General features: G+C 39.0%; 2 protein-coding genes across 4 annotated transcripts; one reads left to right on the forward strand and one right to left on the reverse strand.

The window, feature by feature from the left end:
- Positions 1–3,666: 3,666 nt before the first annotated feature.
- Positions 3,667–8,909, forward strand: xaf1 (XIAP associated factor 1). Its single transcript, XM_032546150.1, has 7 exons — positions 3,667–3,807; positions 4,383–4,518; positions 4,629–4,685; positions 6,522–6,744; positions 6,834–6,901; positions 7,709–7,951; positions 8,040–8,909. The coding sequence occupies exons 1-7, from the start codon at positions 3,770–3,772 to the stop codon at positions 8,082–8,084; spliced, it is 810 nt and encodes a 269-aa protein (XP_032402041.1). The 5' UTR covers positions 3,667–3,769; the 3' UTR covers positions 8,085–8,909.
- A 740-nt stretch (positions 8,910–9,649) lies between these two features.
- On the reverse strand, positions 9,650–17,003 carry tekt1 (tektin 1). 3 transcript variants are annotated; one of them, XM_032546146.1, is made up of 8 exons: positions 16,875–17,003; positions 15,301–15,470; positions 15,039–15,204; positions 14,773–14,901; positions 14,508–14,654; positions 12,858–13,083; positions 11,345–11,541; positions 9,843–10,002 (listed from the first exon to the last, which is right to left on the reverse strand). In XM_032546146.1, the coding sequence occupies exons 2-8, from the start codon at positions 15,464–15,466 to the stop codon at positions 9,843–9,845; spliced, it is 1,191 nt and encodes a 396-aa protein (XP_032402037.1). In that variant the 5' UTR covers positions 15,467–15,470; positions 16,875–17,003. The 3 variants fall into 3 exon arrangements, with proteins under 3 accessions (XP_032402039.1, XP_032402037.1, XP_032402038.1); XM_032546147.1 differs by lacking the exon at positions 16,875–17,003 and adding an exon at positions 15,557–15,623; XM_032546148.1 differs by lacking the exon at positions 16,875–17,003 and having other exon boundaries at positions 9,650–10,002; positions 15,301–15,466.
- Positions 17,004–17,446: the final 443 nt, after the last annotated feature.

Consider the following 17,446-nt stretch of genomic DNA (forward strand, 5'->3'; position numbering starts at 1 on the left):
GGAATAAAATCATGTCAGATTTTCACTTTCAGCTCAGAGGGCCTGCCACCTGGGTGTTCCGACCGGTGATCCTTGGTGGCAAAGTGGGTTAGCTGGGTCTGCTAAGTGTCTGAGTGCTGGTGGTTCATGGGTAGTGTGGGGGATGGGGAGGCCTGCCACTTGTGTATTCTGACCGGTGTTCCTTCGTGGCAAAGTGGCTTAGCTGGGTATGCTAAGTGTCTGAGTGCTGGTGGTTCATGGGTACTACTCTGGAGGTCCATGGGGGTGGTTCATCTGTCCTCCATGCGGGGTTATGGTGCTTCATTCCTGGGTACTTAAGCTCCATGAGTCCCCCTGGTTCTCTGGAGGTCCATGGGGGTGGTTCATCCTACCTCCATGCGGGGTTATGGTGCTCCATTCCTGGGTACTTGAGCTCCATGATGTGCCCTGGTTCTCTGGAGGTCCAAGTACTTAAGCTCCATGAGTCCCCCTGGTTCTCTGGAGGTCCAAGGGGGTGGTTCATCCAACCTCCATGCGGGGTTATGGTGCTCCATTCCTGGGTACAGAAGCTCCATGAGTCCCCCCTGGTTCTCTGGAGGTCCATGGGGGTGGTTCATCCTACCTCCATGCGGGCTTTGGGTGCTCCATTCCTGGGTACTTGAGCTCCATGATGTGCCCTGGTTCTCTGGAGGTCCAAGTACTTAAGCTCCATGATGCGCCCTGGTTCTCTGGAGGTCCATGGGGGTGGTTCATCCTACCTCCATGCGGGCTTTGGGTGCTCCATTCCTGGGTACTTGAGCTCCATGATGTGCCCTGGTTCTCTGGAGGTCCAAGTACTTAAGCTCCATGATGTGCCCTGGTTCTCTGGAGGTCCAAGGGCTGGTTCACCCTACCTCCATGCGGGGTTATGGTGCTTCATTCCTGGGTACTTAACATCCATGATGTGCCCTGGTTCTCTGGAGGTCCAAGGGCTGGTTCACCCTACCTCCATGCGGGGTTATGGTGCTCCATTCCTGGGTACAGAAGCTCCATGAGTCCCCCTGGTTCTCTGGAGGTCCATGTGGTCTGTCTCCCAACCTCCATGCGGGCTTATGGTGCTCTACTCCTTGGCAAAGCCCCCCCAGAGCAGGGGGGCATCAGAGGAGGTTGTGCCTGGTTTCGTTTATTCTTCCAAGTGTGTGTGATGACCCGAGCCCACCTTTGGCCCAATAAGTGCACGGGACCCCCCCCTTAAAGCCCCCGTGAATGTTGGTTCCCATATGGCATAAATCCAATTGAAAATGATACCCGGATGGCAAGTCCTGCAGCTCTGCGTCCCAAGCTGGTATCGAACCAGGCTCTGCCGGGTGGGAGGCAAGCTTCTTAACCATTGTGCCACGGGGGAGTGAAGGTCAGTGTGCCCAGATGGCAGAGCATTTATAGTGCCGAATACCCATTTGGCAAGCCCATGTTCACAAAGGGAGCCTTACCAGGGGCACGAGACTCTGGGCCGTGCGGGCTGGTGGGTGTAGTCCGTGTAGGGGTGCTTAAGTGTGGGGTACCCAGGTTCGATCGGTGCTTAAGTGTTGGTCCCCCAAGTGGCAAGACCCCATTGACATAAACACCCAGGTGGCAAGCCCCATGTACTCGAATACCCAGGTGGCAACCCTCCCATTGTCATAAACACCCAGGTGGCAAGCCCCCATAGGCATAAACACCCATTTGGCAAGCTCCATGGAGTGAAATATGACAAAGTGTCAGTTGTATGGATAAAAATACCCAATTGGCAAGTCCCCATTGATGGAATACCCATGTGGCAAGTTCGGGTCCAATACCCAAGTGGCAGTTTTCCCCATTGAGAGAAACACCGAGATGGCAACGATGCCATCTGGTGCCAGAAAAGCGGTACTACGGCGAATGTTGCCACGGGGGAGCAAAAACCATGATTTCTGGGAAAAGTTTGTCCTCTTTGGGGGTCTCTCACGGAGAGACCGGGGGTCTTAAAAATCGGTAGGGGGGGTCATGGGGGTAACGAGGGATGACCGAATTTTTAGAGATTGACCCCGTAACCCTACGACCTAGGGTTAGCCCTCCAGAATCTTTAGAAAAAGGCCCTTTTTTCCCCCCAAATGTACACTTTTTCGGTTAGGGTTAGTACCAAACATCTCGACAGTTCAAATCATTCATTGGTACAATGATTCTACCAGCTTCTATAGGGCCTGCCCTCATTAGCTACAGCAGCCTGTGAGGTACATACAAAAAAAAACCCCAAAACATTACAAAGTTTTGGGGGGGTACCAAATACCATTAAACAAGACAAAATATAAACCACCAACAATGCTAATCAAAACAGACAAACATCCATAAACAATCTGCAACATTCTTAATTTAGAAAATTCACTTTGAATAATTTACTTTAAATAGTCTACAAATTTAAATTATTTAGGCAATTTATTTTAAATAGCTCACTGTCCATTACAGCAGATATAAAGTATGCTTTGTTGTTGCGTTCTTGTATGAATTTCTCCACATCACTATAACCACCAATGAACTGATGGTGACCTTTGAGACCAGCTCTTCTTTCATAATCAGCTCCATTCGATTGCATTGTACTGTAAGGAGATGGATTGACATGAGAAGAATTTGGAACTGAATATCATTATAATTATAAATTCAGAAACATTTACGACAACTTATGAAATAGTGCTCTCTAATCAAGCTGAACTGAACTGAATTGTGGATTATTATGCACCGTTATAACTCAATAACACATTTTAGGACAGAATATATCTGGATTTGAGAATGTCTTCTCAGCAGCTGGTTTTGCAGCAAAGTCAGATGACATTAATTGTTTTCTAAATCACAGGAATTTAATTTTATACAAGAAAGAAATTATTTTTTTTTTTAAATAATTAACTACAACCCATCTTATCTGAGAAACCTGCTGCTTTGAAATGGAAATTCAGTCTTCTTTCACACTGTTTCACGAGGTTTTATTTTGATCAAAAAAAGAAAAGCCAAAAGGAATGTGCAACATCTAACCCAAACTCTTTCAACTCAGCTCACAAAACCTAAGACCGAGATAAAAAGAAAGAAATAGTAGAGCTAAAAAGAAAGCTCTACTTTCTTTTTAGATGTGAAAATGTATTCAGCTATTGAGTTTTTACTTTGGACAAAAACAAAACTGATTACAGAAACAGTTTCAGTTTTGCTTCAAGAATTTTAAGAGGTGCTGTTCTAATAAGCAGCCATAATTTCCTTATAATTGATTTCCAAGAATTGATTCTTTTGAAGTTATTATTGGTCATAAAGGGCTTCTGCTAGAAACTCTGTGCTTGTGTTTCTTTCGTCACACCTGATTTTTGAAACACTGATATTGTATACAAACAAAAGAAAAGAAAAGAAAAAAAAAAAAAAATATATATATATATATATATATATATATATATATATATATATATATATATATATATATATATATAAGTCAAATAAAATATGCCAGGGTGGGATTTTATGCATACAGTGACAAGAAAATCATCTAGAGAGAATTACAAGATATATATATTTTTTTAAATTAACGGAAGCAGCAACTGTATTTGACTTTTTTGGTATTTGAAACGTTAATATGTGAGTAAATATACAGCAGTCAATACAAATCACCACTAAAGTGCCTTCAGCGCCTCCCGGTGGTGAATCGGAGTGCGTGCAGCCTGACGGAGCAGATGATTTCACTTTCTGTTTCGGAGAAACGTGATTGAACTTTGCGTTGACGTTTCAAGACAATTTTTCCCACTCTGAACAACAGCTGTCGATGGAAAACACAGAACCAACCCGACCCTGTGAAACATGGTAAGAACTGACACAGAACTGCATTGAACGATGAGTGATTTAAGTTTTGTTTTATTACCAACATAAATAGCCTGAATAATAATATGGATCTTTGAGGTATAGATGGTAAAGACGCTTTCATTTTAGAACCAATTGTTTACATTTTTGTCTCAGCCCAACATGAAGTTAAATGTTTGAAAGCTCTTTAAGGTGTTTGACTAAAAGGAGCGCAGGTGCAAAAAGAAAGGTTTCACTTTCAGTGTGGCCTAAGTTTGAAATGACATATTTGGAGTCGCTGGGTAACTTTTCTGTAGCTCAGTGAAAACAGCTGGTCAGAATAAACAATAAGTTTACTTTCAAGTTTTAAATGATTTCTGCCCCTCTGATCAGAGGGAGTCATGTTGTTATGACATTGCTAAAGGGAATAATTTCTGAATCCACTTTTAGGCTTACACGATATAACCCTGTGGAGTTTTAGGTCCTTGATTAGCGAACTTCCTGGTTCAAAGACTCAATCTTTACCAGGTCATAAAAGTATTTAAAGTTATCCTGAAGTATTTTTCTCGTGAACTTGTGCTTTTTAAAAAAAAATTTAGCCACAAGGAGGTGGCAGAGGCCAACTTCCCTCTGCATGAGAGCCACTGCAAACGATTTTTGAGTGTCTGTCCTGACTGTGATGAAGCTGTCCCCAAAGACCAGCTGAGCCAGCACTTTGAGGAACAGCACACCAAGGTGAACATCCGTGTATAAACTACACCACTTTGGGGTTTTTTCCAACATTTTCCCTGCAGAATCAACCTTATGTAGTTATTTCCTATCAAACCATTTCTCTTCGTCTGAAGGTGAATTGCTCCAAGTGCAACAAGAAGATTGAACGGTGTCACCTCGAGGATCATGAGGTGAGTTTCTTTGAACTAATAAGAAGGTTCAGTACAATGTTGTGTGGAGGAACATCTCAAATCTCAACCTTGATGTCTTTCTATGTCTGTTTCTTTTGTTCAAATACATTCAGTCTTGCTGCTTTGGACTGAAACATTTATAAGAAGTTAAGATTAAGGAAGTTTAGGGCCGCTTATGATGTATATATTAACTAGAGCATACGCTCATGCCTTTAAATCTTCTGACATTACTAAAAAAAAACTTTCTAGTAGCCTGGAAAACCTGGAAATCAAATTTTGTAATGTATTTGCAATAGTGTCATAGAGACATCAGCTTCCCTCTTGTTTAAACTCCTGACATTCAAAGGAAAGTGGGAATTCATCCTGACAGAAAAAACACTTTTTGGTTTCATAATATATTTTTTTATGAATATGAAATTACAAATAAAATCATCCATTATAGTGAATTTTGTGTACTTTCATTATGTCATTTCATAAAATATTGTCTTTTAAAAAGTCAATTACTTTGGTCATTTAGTTTGTACTGATATGTTTGGAGCATGAACTACAGTAGTTTACATTCGATACCCTACTTTCATATTTCCACACTCAATTTTATCTATAATCTAATTCTGCTCAATGTATTTAAAATTTGTATAAGTCCTGTGATAGGTATTTTGTTTACCTAAATACAAAGAAAGAGCCACAGACAACGTTTATGAGTTTTCAACCAAGCTTCTGCAGAAGGAGAAAACATAGCAAACCACTTCTTCAAGGTGTTTACCATGCGTTCTGACTCCCTGCAGCAGAGCCTGTCTTTTATTAAGCAGGAGAAAGAAGGGAGTCAAGAGTGAAATGTGGGAGAGTGATAAATCAAAGAATGGCTATTCTGAAACAAGGAAGAACACATAAACTAACACACAGGCCCTTTAAGGAGTATCCCTAGATTAGAAAGCAGCTGCAGCTTCAAGGTTTAGGGAAAAAGCAAAGTTTGTCTTTCACACGGTTTAACAGATTCTTCCTCCCTGGGGTGTGAATACTAAACCTTTAAATGAAAAACAAACTGGTAACTACTTATGTAAGAATGATAACAAAACATAATCATTTTAACATCCTGTCTCATTAGATTTACAGTGTCCTCCAAAACGCCAGTGTTTTTTATTAAAGAATCCAAATCAAAGTAGTGTACCGTTGTGAATCGGAAAGGAAATTATGCATGTTTATAACATTTGTAAAAACATTTTTTATAATTAAAATCTAAAAATTGGGTTCACCTGTGTGTAATTTGATACAGTTTAAGCCATATGTTTGGTGACATATAAGTGAGATAAAAAAATATATGATATCGCTACAAAAGCAAAATCTATAATAAAAAAAAAAAGTTGTATCTTTGGGATCTCTAATTCTACATGAACCTTTTGGTTCACCCTGACTTTAGTTGACTGAAAACCGATGGACTTTTCTTCAAAGCCCACTAAATGACTAGAATTTAACAATTTAAGTAAAACTCTCTTTATGCTTTTCAGTATAAGCCAAGTATACTTCACTATGCCATTCCCAAATATAGATTATAAACTTCAAGTACACCACCTTTAATTTAGTAGTGCAATATCAGTGCATGCATTCTTACAGTCAGAAAGGACTGCTTGGATATTATCAAGGGTTAGCTTTGTCTGTATGGCTTTTTCTCATTATGATCTCACTGGATGCAGGTCTTAGCCACCAGTATCAGAAAGCTCATGCAGACTGTTGGGGTTTATTTTATATGGCAATTTCCTGTCAGATCATGATGCAGAGTAAACGTATCGATGTGTGCGACAGAACAAATGGATCTTTCCAACTCTGCTCTGCTTCCAGGCGGAGGAGTGTCCGGAGCGTCTGCAGAAGTGTACGTTCTGTGAACTGGAGGTGCCGTGGAAGCAGCTGGAGGAGCACACTGTGGTCTGTGGGAGTCGCACGGAGCTTTGCAAGGACTGTGGTCGCTACGTCAAACTGAGTGACCAGTCAGAGCACAGTTCAACCTGCTCAGCTGCCGAAGGAGAGGACTCGACTCAAACTCTCAGCAGTGCACTAGATAAAAGTACTGAAATGGACCAATTCAGCCCTGAAGTCACTTAATGTCCAGAATATATTTCCCTCCTGTATAACCTGAGCTTTTCTTTGTCTCAGCGGAGAACAGAGTGAGCTGTAGAAACTGTAGGAGATCATTTCTGGAAAAAGAGATAGACCATCATAAGGTATGTTAAACATGTTCCATTACATTTCCTTTTGAAATTGTGAATTGGACCAAACTGTGTCCAATTCACAGTTTGATCCAATATGAATTATGCAGTTCATAATCCATATTTTGTCATAGTATTGCCATAAACCTCAATATGGCAATACTATCAAGGTAATGTGTAATTGTGAAGTGGAAGGAAAAGGATGCAATATTTAACTTTATTTATAACGGGTAAAAATCTGAAAAGTGTGGCATGTATCTGTATTAAGCCCCTCTGAGGCAGTGCTTTGTAGAACCACACTTTGCTCCAACTGCAGCTGCAAGTCTTTTGGGTTATGTCTCCACCAGCTTTGCCCAGCTTCAATATCCCTTGTCACCAGAGCATGCTACTGCCACTACCATGTTTCACACATTTAAATAGTTCTCATCTGACCAGATTTTTTTCCATTGAGGCTAATTTACATTTGGGCAGGTATTAAACATACCTTTTATTAATCCCAAACTTTAAAAATAATTAATAAAATTTATGGTAAAATTTTAAAATATCAACAGTTACATACTATAAAATTCAAAGCATCATATTACTGTAGAAAATACATGGAATTAATGTAACTCAGTAAACATAAATTTCACTTAATTTATGCAGTCATGAAATTCAGAAGACACAGAAATTTATTGTGGACTGATATAAGACTTTAGTCTTAAATGTTGTGTTTTGTCATCTGCTGATCCTGAACTGCATCACCACAGTAATATTAGGATTTATAACCTCAGGAATTCACTTTGACACGTATCTGTGTCTGTCTTCCTTTCTCACATGCAGCTGAAGTGTTATCAAGAATCACAGCTGCTCTATGAAGAGGTTGACACCAAAGAAGAAAAGTGGGAGGATAAAGATTACTTATTCAAGCAGCAGAGTCAAGACCAGCTGAGAAGTGCTTATAAAGCCACTTCCCAGTCACATGCAGGGAGACGGGGTTTGTGGGTCAGTGATGACCAGGACCAGATCAGCACCTGCCCACATTGTCATCTGGCTCTGCCGGTCCCAACACTGAAATGGCATGAGGTAAAATTCCTGAATCACACAGGTTTTTTATTTTTTGCTAAATATTTCCTTTGATAACAATGTTTTTTTTTTCTTTTTCATGTTATAGGCAAAATGCAGAGTCCATGTTGTCTTGAAAGACAGAGAGGGCTAAGGACAGAGAAAAGTCCTTTGAATGGGTCTCCTGAGAGTAATGATCAACACAAAGGCCATCAGCTGCCATCTTAGAATGTGTTTACATTTTTTTGTTTTGTCATTTTTAATTTTAGCTGAATCATCTCTTAAAAGTGGGGTATTGTGTATTTTTAAGTCCTGTTTAAGTGCTGTTGTGTCCAAATTTTGAATAGTACGTCTGTACTGGGATGACGGGTGTGAAATTCACAGTGTTCTGCTGCGTCTGTACTGGTGACTTCATTGCCTTGTTTTAGTTATTAGTAATGATCTGAAGATGAATTTTATAATGCTATTTATTCCCCAATCAAATCCCCCTAGTGACTAAATAGTAATTAGTTGAATTATTCACACAGAAGGCAACGCTATCAGCTTTAGCATCTCCAAAAATGCCTTTCATCAGCTAAGTTTTATCTTCATCACTTCAGACAGAGCTCCGCATGGCATAGCATGAGATCAAGTAATGTTATCTTGTCATTGCCACAACATTCGAGTAATACTTGTGTCAGTTTTGTGGCACGCTTATGATGTATATATTAACTAGAACATACGCTCATGCCTTTAAATCTTCTGACATTACTAAAAAAAAACCTTCTAGTAGCCTGGAAAACCTGGAAATCACATTTTGTAATGTATTTGCAATAGTGTCATAGAGACATCAGCTTCCCTCTTGTTTAAACTCCTGACATTCAAAGGAAAGTGGGAATTCATCCTGACAGAAAAAACACATTTGGTTTCATAATATATTTTTTATGAATATGAAATTACAAATAAAATCATCCATTATAGTGAATTTTGTGTACTTTCACTATGTCATTTCATATAATATTGTCTTTTAAAAAGTCAACAATTACTTTGGTCATTTAGTTTGTACTAATATGTTTGGAGCATGAACTACAGTCGTTTACATTCCATACCCTACTTTCATATTTCCACACTCAATTTTATCTATAATCTAATTCTGCTCAATGTATTAAAAATTTGTATAAGTCCTGTCTCATTAGATTTACAGTGTCCTCCAAAACGCCAGTGTTTTTTATTAAAGAGTCCAAATCAAAGTAGTGTACCGTTGAGAATCGGAAAGGAAATTATGCATGTTTATAACATTTGTAAAAACATTTTTTAAAATTAAAATCTAAAAATTGGGTCCACCTGTGTGTAATTTGATACAGTTTAAGCCATATGTTTTGTGACGTTTATAAATCTACTTCACAGGCTTTGAACACCTCGCATTGCTTTGTTCAATCCGTCATCTGAAAATAGAAAGAGTATGGCACAACCAAGATATGGTCATCCAACTGAACTAAGTCATTCACAAAGAGGATTAATCTGAAAAAGCAGCCACGAGACCCATGATAATTGGAGGAGATGCAAAGATACCACAGCTCAGGTATCTGTTGCCATAACACCTTTTAGTTGTCCTGGCAACTGAAAGTCCATAAAAATGAGTTAGAATGTCAAACCATGCATCACCTTCCTTCCTCTTCACAACAATCTCCTACTTTGTGCTGGTGTCTCACACAAAAGTCTCAATAAGCTACAGAGAAGTTGAAGTTCAAGAGGTATAATTATTTTTATGTGTGCTGACATAAAAGCTTTAGTAAGTGATTTTAAACAAGGAAAGTTTTAGTCACAGAGTAAAGAAAATTGGTATGTTATATAACTGTATTTATTTTCTGACATATGGTACATGCCTGTATGTATCAGTAACGTATACACATGAAGCTTTGCTGCTGATTGGTCAGACGTGGCAAATGACGATGGGTTCCCTAAGCTGCATGCAGACGACCTCATCAATGTAGAGAGAGTTGGTTTTGATGTCAATGTTTTCCTGCAGCTCCAGCTGGCAGCGAACCAGCGCCCTCTGCTCCTCCTCAGACTGAGCCAATTCCTCACGCAGTCTGACAGAACAAAATAAAAAACAAAGAGCCATGTCATGACGGGCTTTGAAGTGCAATTTTTATGAACAGGAATTCTGAAAACATCTATGAAAGTAGAAAAGGGACAGTGGGTTTCCAGTAATATTCCAGTAAATGTGCTCGGTATTTCTTTGAATCTTGTAGTACTCACTTTAAAGCTCTAGAAATGTTAGCCATTCAGACATTACTTAGCAATATTTAGCGGATGGTAGAAACTGGGTCGAACCGGAGATTTGACATGATTTTCAGATATAAAACATGAGTCCAAGACTATCCTAAACTTTCTAACTGAGGATTTTGCCAAATAACCAAGAGGCTGGAGGATAAGCTTTATCTTTACAGTTACTATTTCTGGAGCCAAGAATAATATTACTTAAGTTTTTTCTTCATTCAACTATAGAAAAATTCTTGCAGACAAGCAGCTTTTAATTTACCATAGTAAAATGTACCGTTTTAAAACTTAATTTGGAAGATAAAAGAACTGGATATCACCTGCATAGCAATAATAGGAAATATCCTTAAAAGATGACAATATCGGGTCAAGAAGAAAAAGGTAAAGCAGACACAACAATGGCCCCAAAACAGAACTGAACGCCAAATCGAACAGCAAAGGAAAGGGATCTGTAAATACATTGATCTATGACAAAAGTGTGAGCATAGACATTTTAAAGATGATCTGTTACACTTCCTTGAAGTGGTTAGGGTAGATCAATACATGTTCATTACATGTTTTGCACAGAATATTTCTTAGATAATGATATTTCAGTCTGGTCACTTTTGCCTATTTTGAGCTTCTTCCAGAATGAGCTGTTTTAGGGTCTCTTGTTACTTTAAATTCAAATAAGCTGTTGCTGGCCACACACCCAACTCAATGTTTACACTCTCTTGTGAAAATGTCTGTAATCAAATACACAATTATGCAACGGTACAAATTTGAAAAGCAGAAGTAGAGCCTTCTGCACATCCAAGCATAAAAGGAATGCAGCAAGTGGCTTCTGGATAGCAGGTCAACAACAAAACACATCTCTTTTCTAGTAGTCATTATAGGGCGTATGCAGCAGTAAAACCAGCTGACCAAACATGCTGGCACTTGGGTTGCTAGGTAATGGGCTGGGTTCTGGGCTAGTTGAACGGCAATGCCTGCTGATTTGTGATGCTACGTTCGAAAGATTTTTGAAATGGCTCACTTTCCAGACACCAAAAAACATTAACTTATTGGTGAAAAATGGCAATAAGTGTTTTTTTAAACACTTGGGTTGTTTTCAGAAGCAAATGGAAGCACACTAACAACATCAATCAACATGTATCATATTGTAGGACTCACTTGGTGATGTGAAGGTTGAGCTGCTCAACCTCGGCGAGGAGCTGGACCTGGGGTGCGTCGAGACACTGCTCTTTGCCAGGCCTCTCTTTGCGCAGAAGGAGCCGGGCCTGGGCCAAACTCAGGAACTGTTCACTCTCTGCGACAGCTGCTAGCAGATCCTCTCTGATCCTCTGAATGTTGCTGATCTCACATATGACCTAGAGAGAAGCACCCATAATTTTAACCATAAATCCCTGCTGTCTCAAAGATACCAAATTAGACAATACATCTAAAGCAAGATGCAAAGACAGTATCAGACCAAGTAAATGTGCTGTGTATTTCTTTGAATACACAGTACATTTACTTACTATAAGTCACTATTACTTCTTGATTTCGTTTTATTGTTGATATGTTTTTATTGATTTTGTTGATACTTCTCTTTTGTTTCTGGTGGTAAACAACAATCCATAACTGTCCTAAAGCTCTGCTAACTGTTGGGCAGTTATGGATTATTCTAAAACAAAACAAAAGTATGCATTTCCTTTGTCTGATTACAGACAAAGAACGGAAATGTTTCTGCCCCCTCCATGCTCTTGAGTCCACACCTTATCCATTTACTGTCTTTACAGCTGCATATGTTTGGTGGTATGTCTCCGCCAGATTTGCGCACCTAAAGACTAAAAGTTTTGGATGAGGAGTAGTTTTCAAGTGAAGCCATATATTCTAGTTTAGGTTTTGGCATGGACTTTGACTGAGCCATTCTAACATCCCCCTAACCAGATCACCTTGCGGCACACATTTGCTTTGATCCCTTTCAACAGTGGCCTTCAATTTGATACATTTGGGGATTGCACAACTAATAGTTGTCCTATTAGATGCTATACATCCACAGAGTGCATCTATGCAGCTGCTCCAGAGTTATCACGGTTCTCTTGGCTGCTATTCTGACTAATACACCTTGTCAGTTTTGGTGAAGAGCAACGTCTCTGTAGATTACTCTCCTCTCCCCATACTCTCCTTCTGATCTTGGAATATTGTTTGTGACTAAACTTTTCTCTTCTAACTTCTCCACAACTTTCTCTCTCTGACCTGTATGTTGTGTACCTTAAATGTCATGAAGCTGTTTTATTACTAACTTCTGAAGTAGACATCAGATTGTATTTAGAAAATAGTGATACACTATTTTGAGTTGATTAACCACACAACTTTACTAGAAAATACATGAAATACTTTAAGTTATTCTCTTCTTAAAATATACATATTAAAACACAGTAACAGTGGCTTTCCTCAGTGGACAAACGAGGAACATAAATCTCTCTTTACTATAACCCATCCATCCATCCATCCATTTTCTGTTCACCCTTGTCCCTAATGGGGTCGGGAGGGTTGCTGGTGCCTATCTCCAGCTACGTTCCAGGCGAGAGGCCGGGTACACCCCGGACAGGTCGCCAGTCTGTCGCAGGGCTCTTTACTGTAACATTTGAAGAAATTTCTCTTTGCGTCTCCCTTAAATAAACCGCACATTGAGCCCTACCTTGGGAAGCTTATCTTCCAGTTGGGTCTTGGCAGCCTTGAGCAGCTGAATGTTGAGCTGCAAGGCTTCATTAGTAGACCTGAACTGCTTCTGCATGTCGTCAGCCGATTGCGCCAGCAGAGACTCCACCAGAGCGCGCAGAGACAAAGAGTTATTCTTCTGCTGCTCTGCCCTGGCTATGTTGAGGTCTGAGATGTTCTCCCACTGCTTTGGGCTAACTGTTGCGCTGGAAGAGGAAAAGAAAACCATAAAAACAGCTTGGACTGAAAATACTTCACGATCTTCACCTAAAATCTTGACCAGTTTTGAAGACTTATAAGTCAAGTCTATAAACACAAATGTATTAAGCAATTCTCAAAAGACTTTGAAAGATGATGATATAAAGTAGTACATTTTAAGTCTACCTAACAATTATCCAAATCGATCAGACTGTGAGGTCTTTTCCTGTAAACAGACTTTTAAGTGACCCCCAGATTTTATGTCAGATTTAGTTCTGGAGTCTTATCTAAAAAAAAATAATTCCACAGTAAAATACTATCTCCACCATGTTTCCCTGCAGGTGTGGTGTTCATTTAGTGTCCACACACAGCTCTTGCAACCGTTGTCAAAAAGGTCGAGTTTGCTTTTATTAGACCATAACATATTCTTCCTTAATGTTGTGGGATATTTTAGCCAGATATATTTTTTGCAACTCTACTCCTTAGCCAAGACATTTGGAGAACACAGGAGATTGTTGAACCTCCCTGACCACTATATAACTTGCCTTTACAATAAGTTCGGCAAAATGTTCAGTTTTTGTAATGTCTTTATACCATTCTATTTAAAATATGTTAAACGTTTTGTACCCTTCTCCTATCTGACACCTCCGAACAATTAGTTTCTTTTCATCTCTTGTCAATCTGGAAAACTTCAACTGCTCGTTTGATTTGATCCAATTTTGCTGCAGCAGTGAAGCATCTATAAGTCTCAGCTCTCAAAGACACCCCTGGTGTAAATAAACTTAATAGGTGTGCACTCTTATACAACTGGGTTATTGCTTTTTTTTTTTGCTTTTACACTTTTTATATTTCCTGCACAAACACACACATCCTACCGCTAGCGGATGTATTTTTCCGTTGAATTTTACAGAACAAATGTCAGATTAAATGTGGAATAGATGTTTTTTGTTGTTCATTGTCTAATTCTTTACATCACAATGTTATTTTAGAAAGAGTGTGCACAGTTTTGAGACATCACAGTTCCTGCAGTTTGCATGTTCTCCCCATTGATAATCTCTGGCTCTCTCCAGGTACTCCAGCTTCCTCCCACAATAGAACAACGAAATGGCTACTTTTTTATTAGCTTAACCTGTCTCCTTGTGTGCTGTTCTGTTGCATTTTGATCAAATGTCCAGTCCTGTCCAAACCCTCACAGCTCACCACCACAACAGGCAGGTATAAGAAATTAAGTGTACAATCATGGATGGATAAATGCTTGTAACATTTTGTCTGCAAATTCAGATTTTTACCTCAAGCCTGTTAGGGGCTTACTATTTTGTGTAATAGGTGCATTTAAAGTAATCAATAAAGAGGGCTTCAAATAACAGGCTTTAGAGTAGCTATACTATAATATTTCTTGTTTTCTGGGAACAACAAGAAGCTGATGGTTTACCTTGACAGCATAGTGATGTTTTTCTTGGAGAGTTGCATATTAGGGATTGTCTGCATGGTCATCAAAGCACAAGAGTTGTCAATGTTTTGAGCTTGAAATTTCTCCTTCAGATCCTGTTCTAAATAGAACTTAGCAGACCTGTTCAGACTGGAGTAATAAAAGAAAATCAGAGTCATTTCATGTTCTTGTTTAGGAAATGTATACTCATTCAGTAGTATCATTATATAGATCAACACAATACACAGATATTAGTCAGAGTTCTCACCGTATCTGCTCAGCAATCTGCTCTAGCACAATCTGAAGTAGACCTGTCACTTCCTGAAACATTGAACATTCTTTCAGCAGCTCGGCATCCACCGCATCATGCACCCTGTCAGAAGGGGCCCGTTTCCTTCTGCAAGCCATATAGCAGAACATTTTCGCTCAGGTGGGAGTTTAAGCTTAAAGTTACTGAAATTTCAGGACAGCTGCCAGATGCTTAAGACAGAAAAGAGAAAGGTAGGCCGTTTGCTTCTGATTTGGTGGTTTCACCTCGCCTCCAGACAGAGAAGAGTGACTTTCATTGCGTCTTGGTTCATCGCCAGGGCCTTCACCACTCTGCTCTGTAAGGCTTCAAGGGCATCAATCTCTGGAATAAGCTCTTCGAGCTTCAGCTCCACTTCCTTCTTTAAAAACTGAATGTCTCTGACCCGCTGATCTGAACATCAGGGAGAGAAAAGAAAAAGTCCACAGCTCAATTACAAGCAAGCAATTTCCTTTAATTCTAAACACAACCCCGTCCTTCCCTACTTACCAAGGCGCTTACTGTCACCATCTTGCATACGGATACATGCGCTCTCAGACTCCGATATGAGCCTCTTGCACTCTGCTCGAAAGAGCTCAGAGCGGTTCAGGACAACCTCAGCATTGAGGAGATCAGGTCCATCAAATTTCGGAATACTCACGTCTAGGACAGACATGGTTCTGAAGAGAGATAGATGGAAAGGAGGACGTCAAAGGAGCGGATAGCAGAAAATCCAACTATTAATGGTTAAATATAAATAATTTACCTCTTTTATATCTGGGTTTTTAGATGTCTGGGAAAATTAAAAAATTCGTTGGTCTTTACCTGGTCTTAAAATTATTTTAAGAAATTTTTAAGTACACAAAAACACAATGAATTTCACTATGCCATTATTTATTAAACAAAACATAAATATTATGTCAGTACACTTAGAAAAGGACTAAGCAGGTAGTGCTTTCAGGGCTGAAACAATTAATCAGATTAATCATGATGAATCCATTATTGAAATAACCTTCAACTAACTTAGTATTCTGTTAATTTGAGCATGCAGACTGAGAAAAGGCTGTTTGCTGAAAGAACAATATGCAAAAAATATTTACATTTTTCATTTAAGATTAAAAAAGCCTTTGTAAATTTGTTCTACTCAGAATTCCTCAAGTGGCATAATTTTAGCTTCTGCATGTTCAGATTATATTAAAAGATGTCCTTTTAAGCACCTTTAATCAGTTAATACAAACAATAGACAACAAATGATTCTTATCCTGTATTGACGTTAAGGCACACAGAAAGGCAAAAGGGGAATTTAATTATGTATTTCTATCTTTTAATGTATACTGGAAAAAAAGGCTTGAATTAAAAATCTGCAGAATGTGATCATTATTTTATCCAATTAACAGTTAGAATATTCGACTTATTAATCAGTTAATAAAATAATCACTTGTTGCAGCCAAATTACTTTTTAGGAATGGCTACCAGAAGAAAGCTTTGTCTCTCTTAAAGCATTGTTTTTAAAGTTAAACAACTGACTTACTAAGCTATGTTCTTTGGACAAATGTGGTCTAAAGTGAAAATGATAGGTCATAATGTCCTGACCCAACCTAACCCAGCACATAGGCACAAATACTTCATACAAACTGTTCAGCAGTTTGAATCAATGTCTGCAGACACCGTTTGAGGTTAAAGGTGACGTAGTCTGCCAGACAGCTAAAGCCTGGCTGGAATGTCGCTATAAAACCCAGTCCTGCACAAACTGTGGGGAAACAACAATACGAGAGACTGAGTAAAAGTTACAGAATGAAACGCACAGTTTAAAACCTTATCCTGACTGCGGGGATTATGTTGTGTGTTTTCGAAAGGACTAAATAAAATACTATTTCCGAATACTTAAAACCATAAAATCCATTGAACTTTCTTTTTACGCCGGAGTTTTTGTTCTTAAACAATTAAAAAAACCGTTGATATTAGCAACAGGTCACCCAAACCTGAACCTGTTAGCTAACCAGTGCGTTTTAATAAGAAAGTAACATTTTTATCTCGACATTAATATAAGTTTATGAATAAATAAGTTGCTGTGTGAAACGCACCTTCTTTCGCGCAGCTGAAACAAACAAAATGTAGCGGATATCCCGCCGACCGCAGGCACAAATTAACAAAACAAACGGTTACTATGGCAACCGGTCGGACAATCTTAAAGCGAGATTCCTCCTCGAAGAGGCGTTTCCCTACCAGCTGCACTTCAACGCAGCATTTGACAGCAGCGTTTTAACTCCATGGTGCGTTCAAGTCAAGTCGTACACTAGCATATCAACATTGAGATAACTCTAAAACGATTAAATCTTTAATTTTTCTCGTCAAAAGGTCATTAAGCTGTTTTACTACAAGTTTCACATAACATTATTTTTTAAGTTCGGTTCTGTTAAATGATCGAAATCTGAGGTGCTGTTGTCCATGGCACTGGACAGTCCGTTTGTTTGATTAGAAAAAAAATATTCAAAGCTGCAGCAGAATCACAATGAAACCATGTGTGATGTAATGGCTGTTAATCTAACAGTTGAAAGCAAAGTGATTCAATTTTAGAACATTTTAAAAACCAGGCAGTATAGAACTTACTGTTCATTCAGATGAATATTAATGAAATGTATTACCTATTTTTTAT

Source organism: Xiphophorus hellerii, chromosome 18, assembly GCF_003331165.1.
Source record: "Xiphophorus hellerii strain 12219 chromosome 18, Xiphophorus_hellerii-4.1, whole genome shotgun sequence".
NCBI lineage: Eukaryota > Metazoa > Chordata > Actinopteri > Cyprinodontiformes > Poeciliidae > Xiphophorus > Xiphophorus hellerii.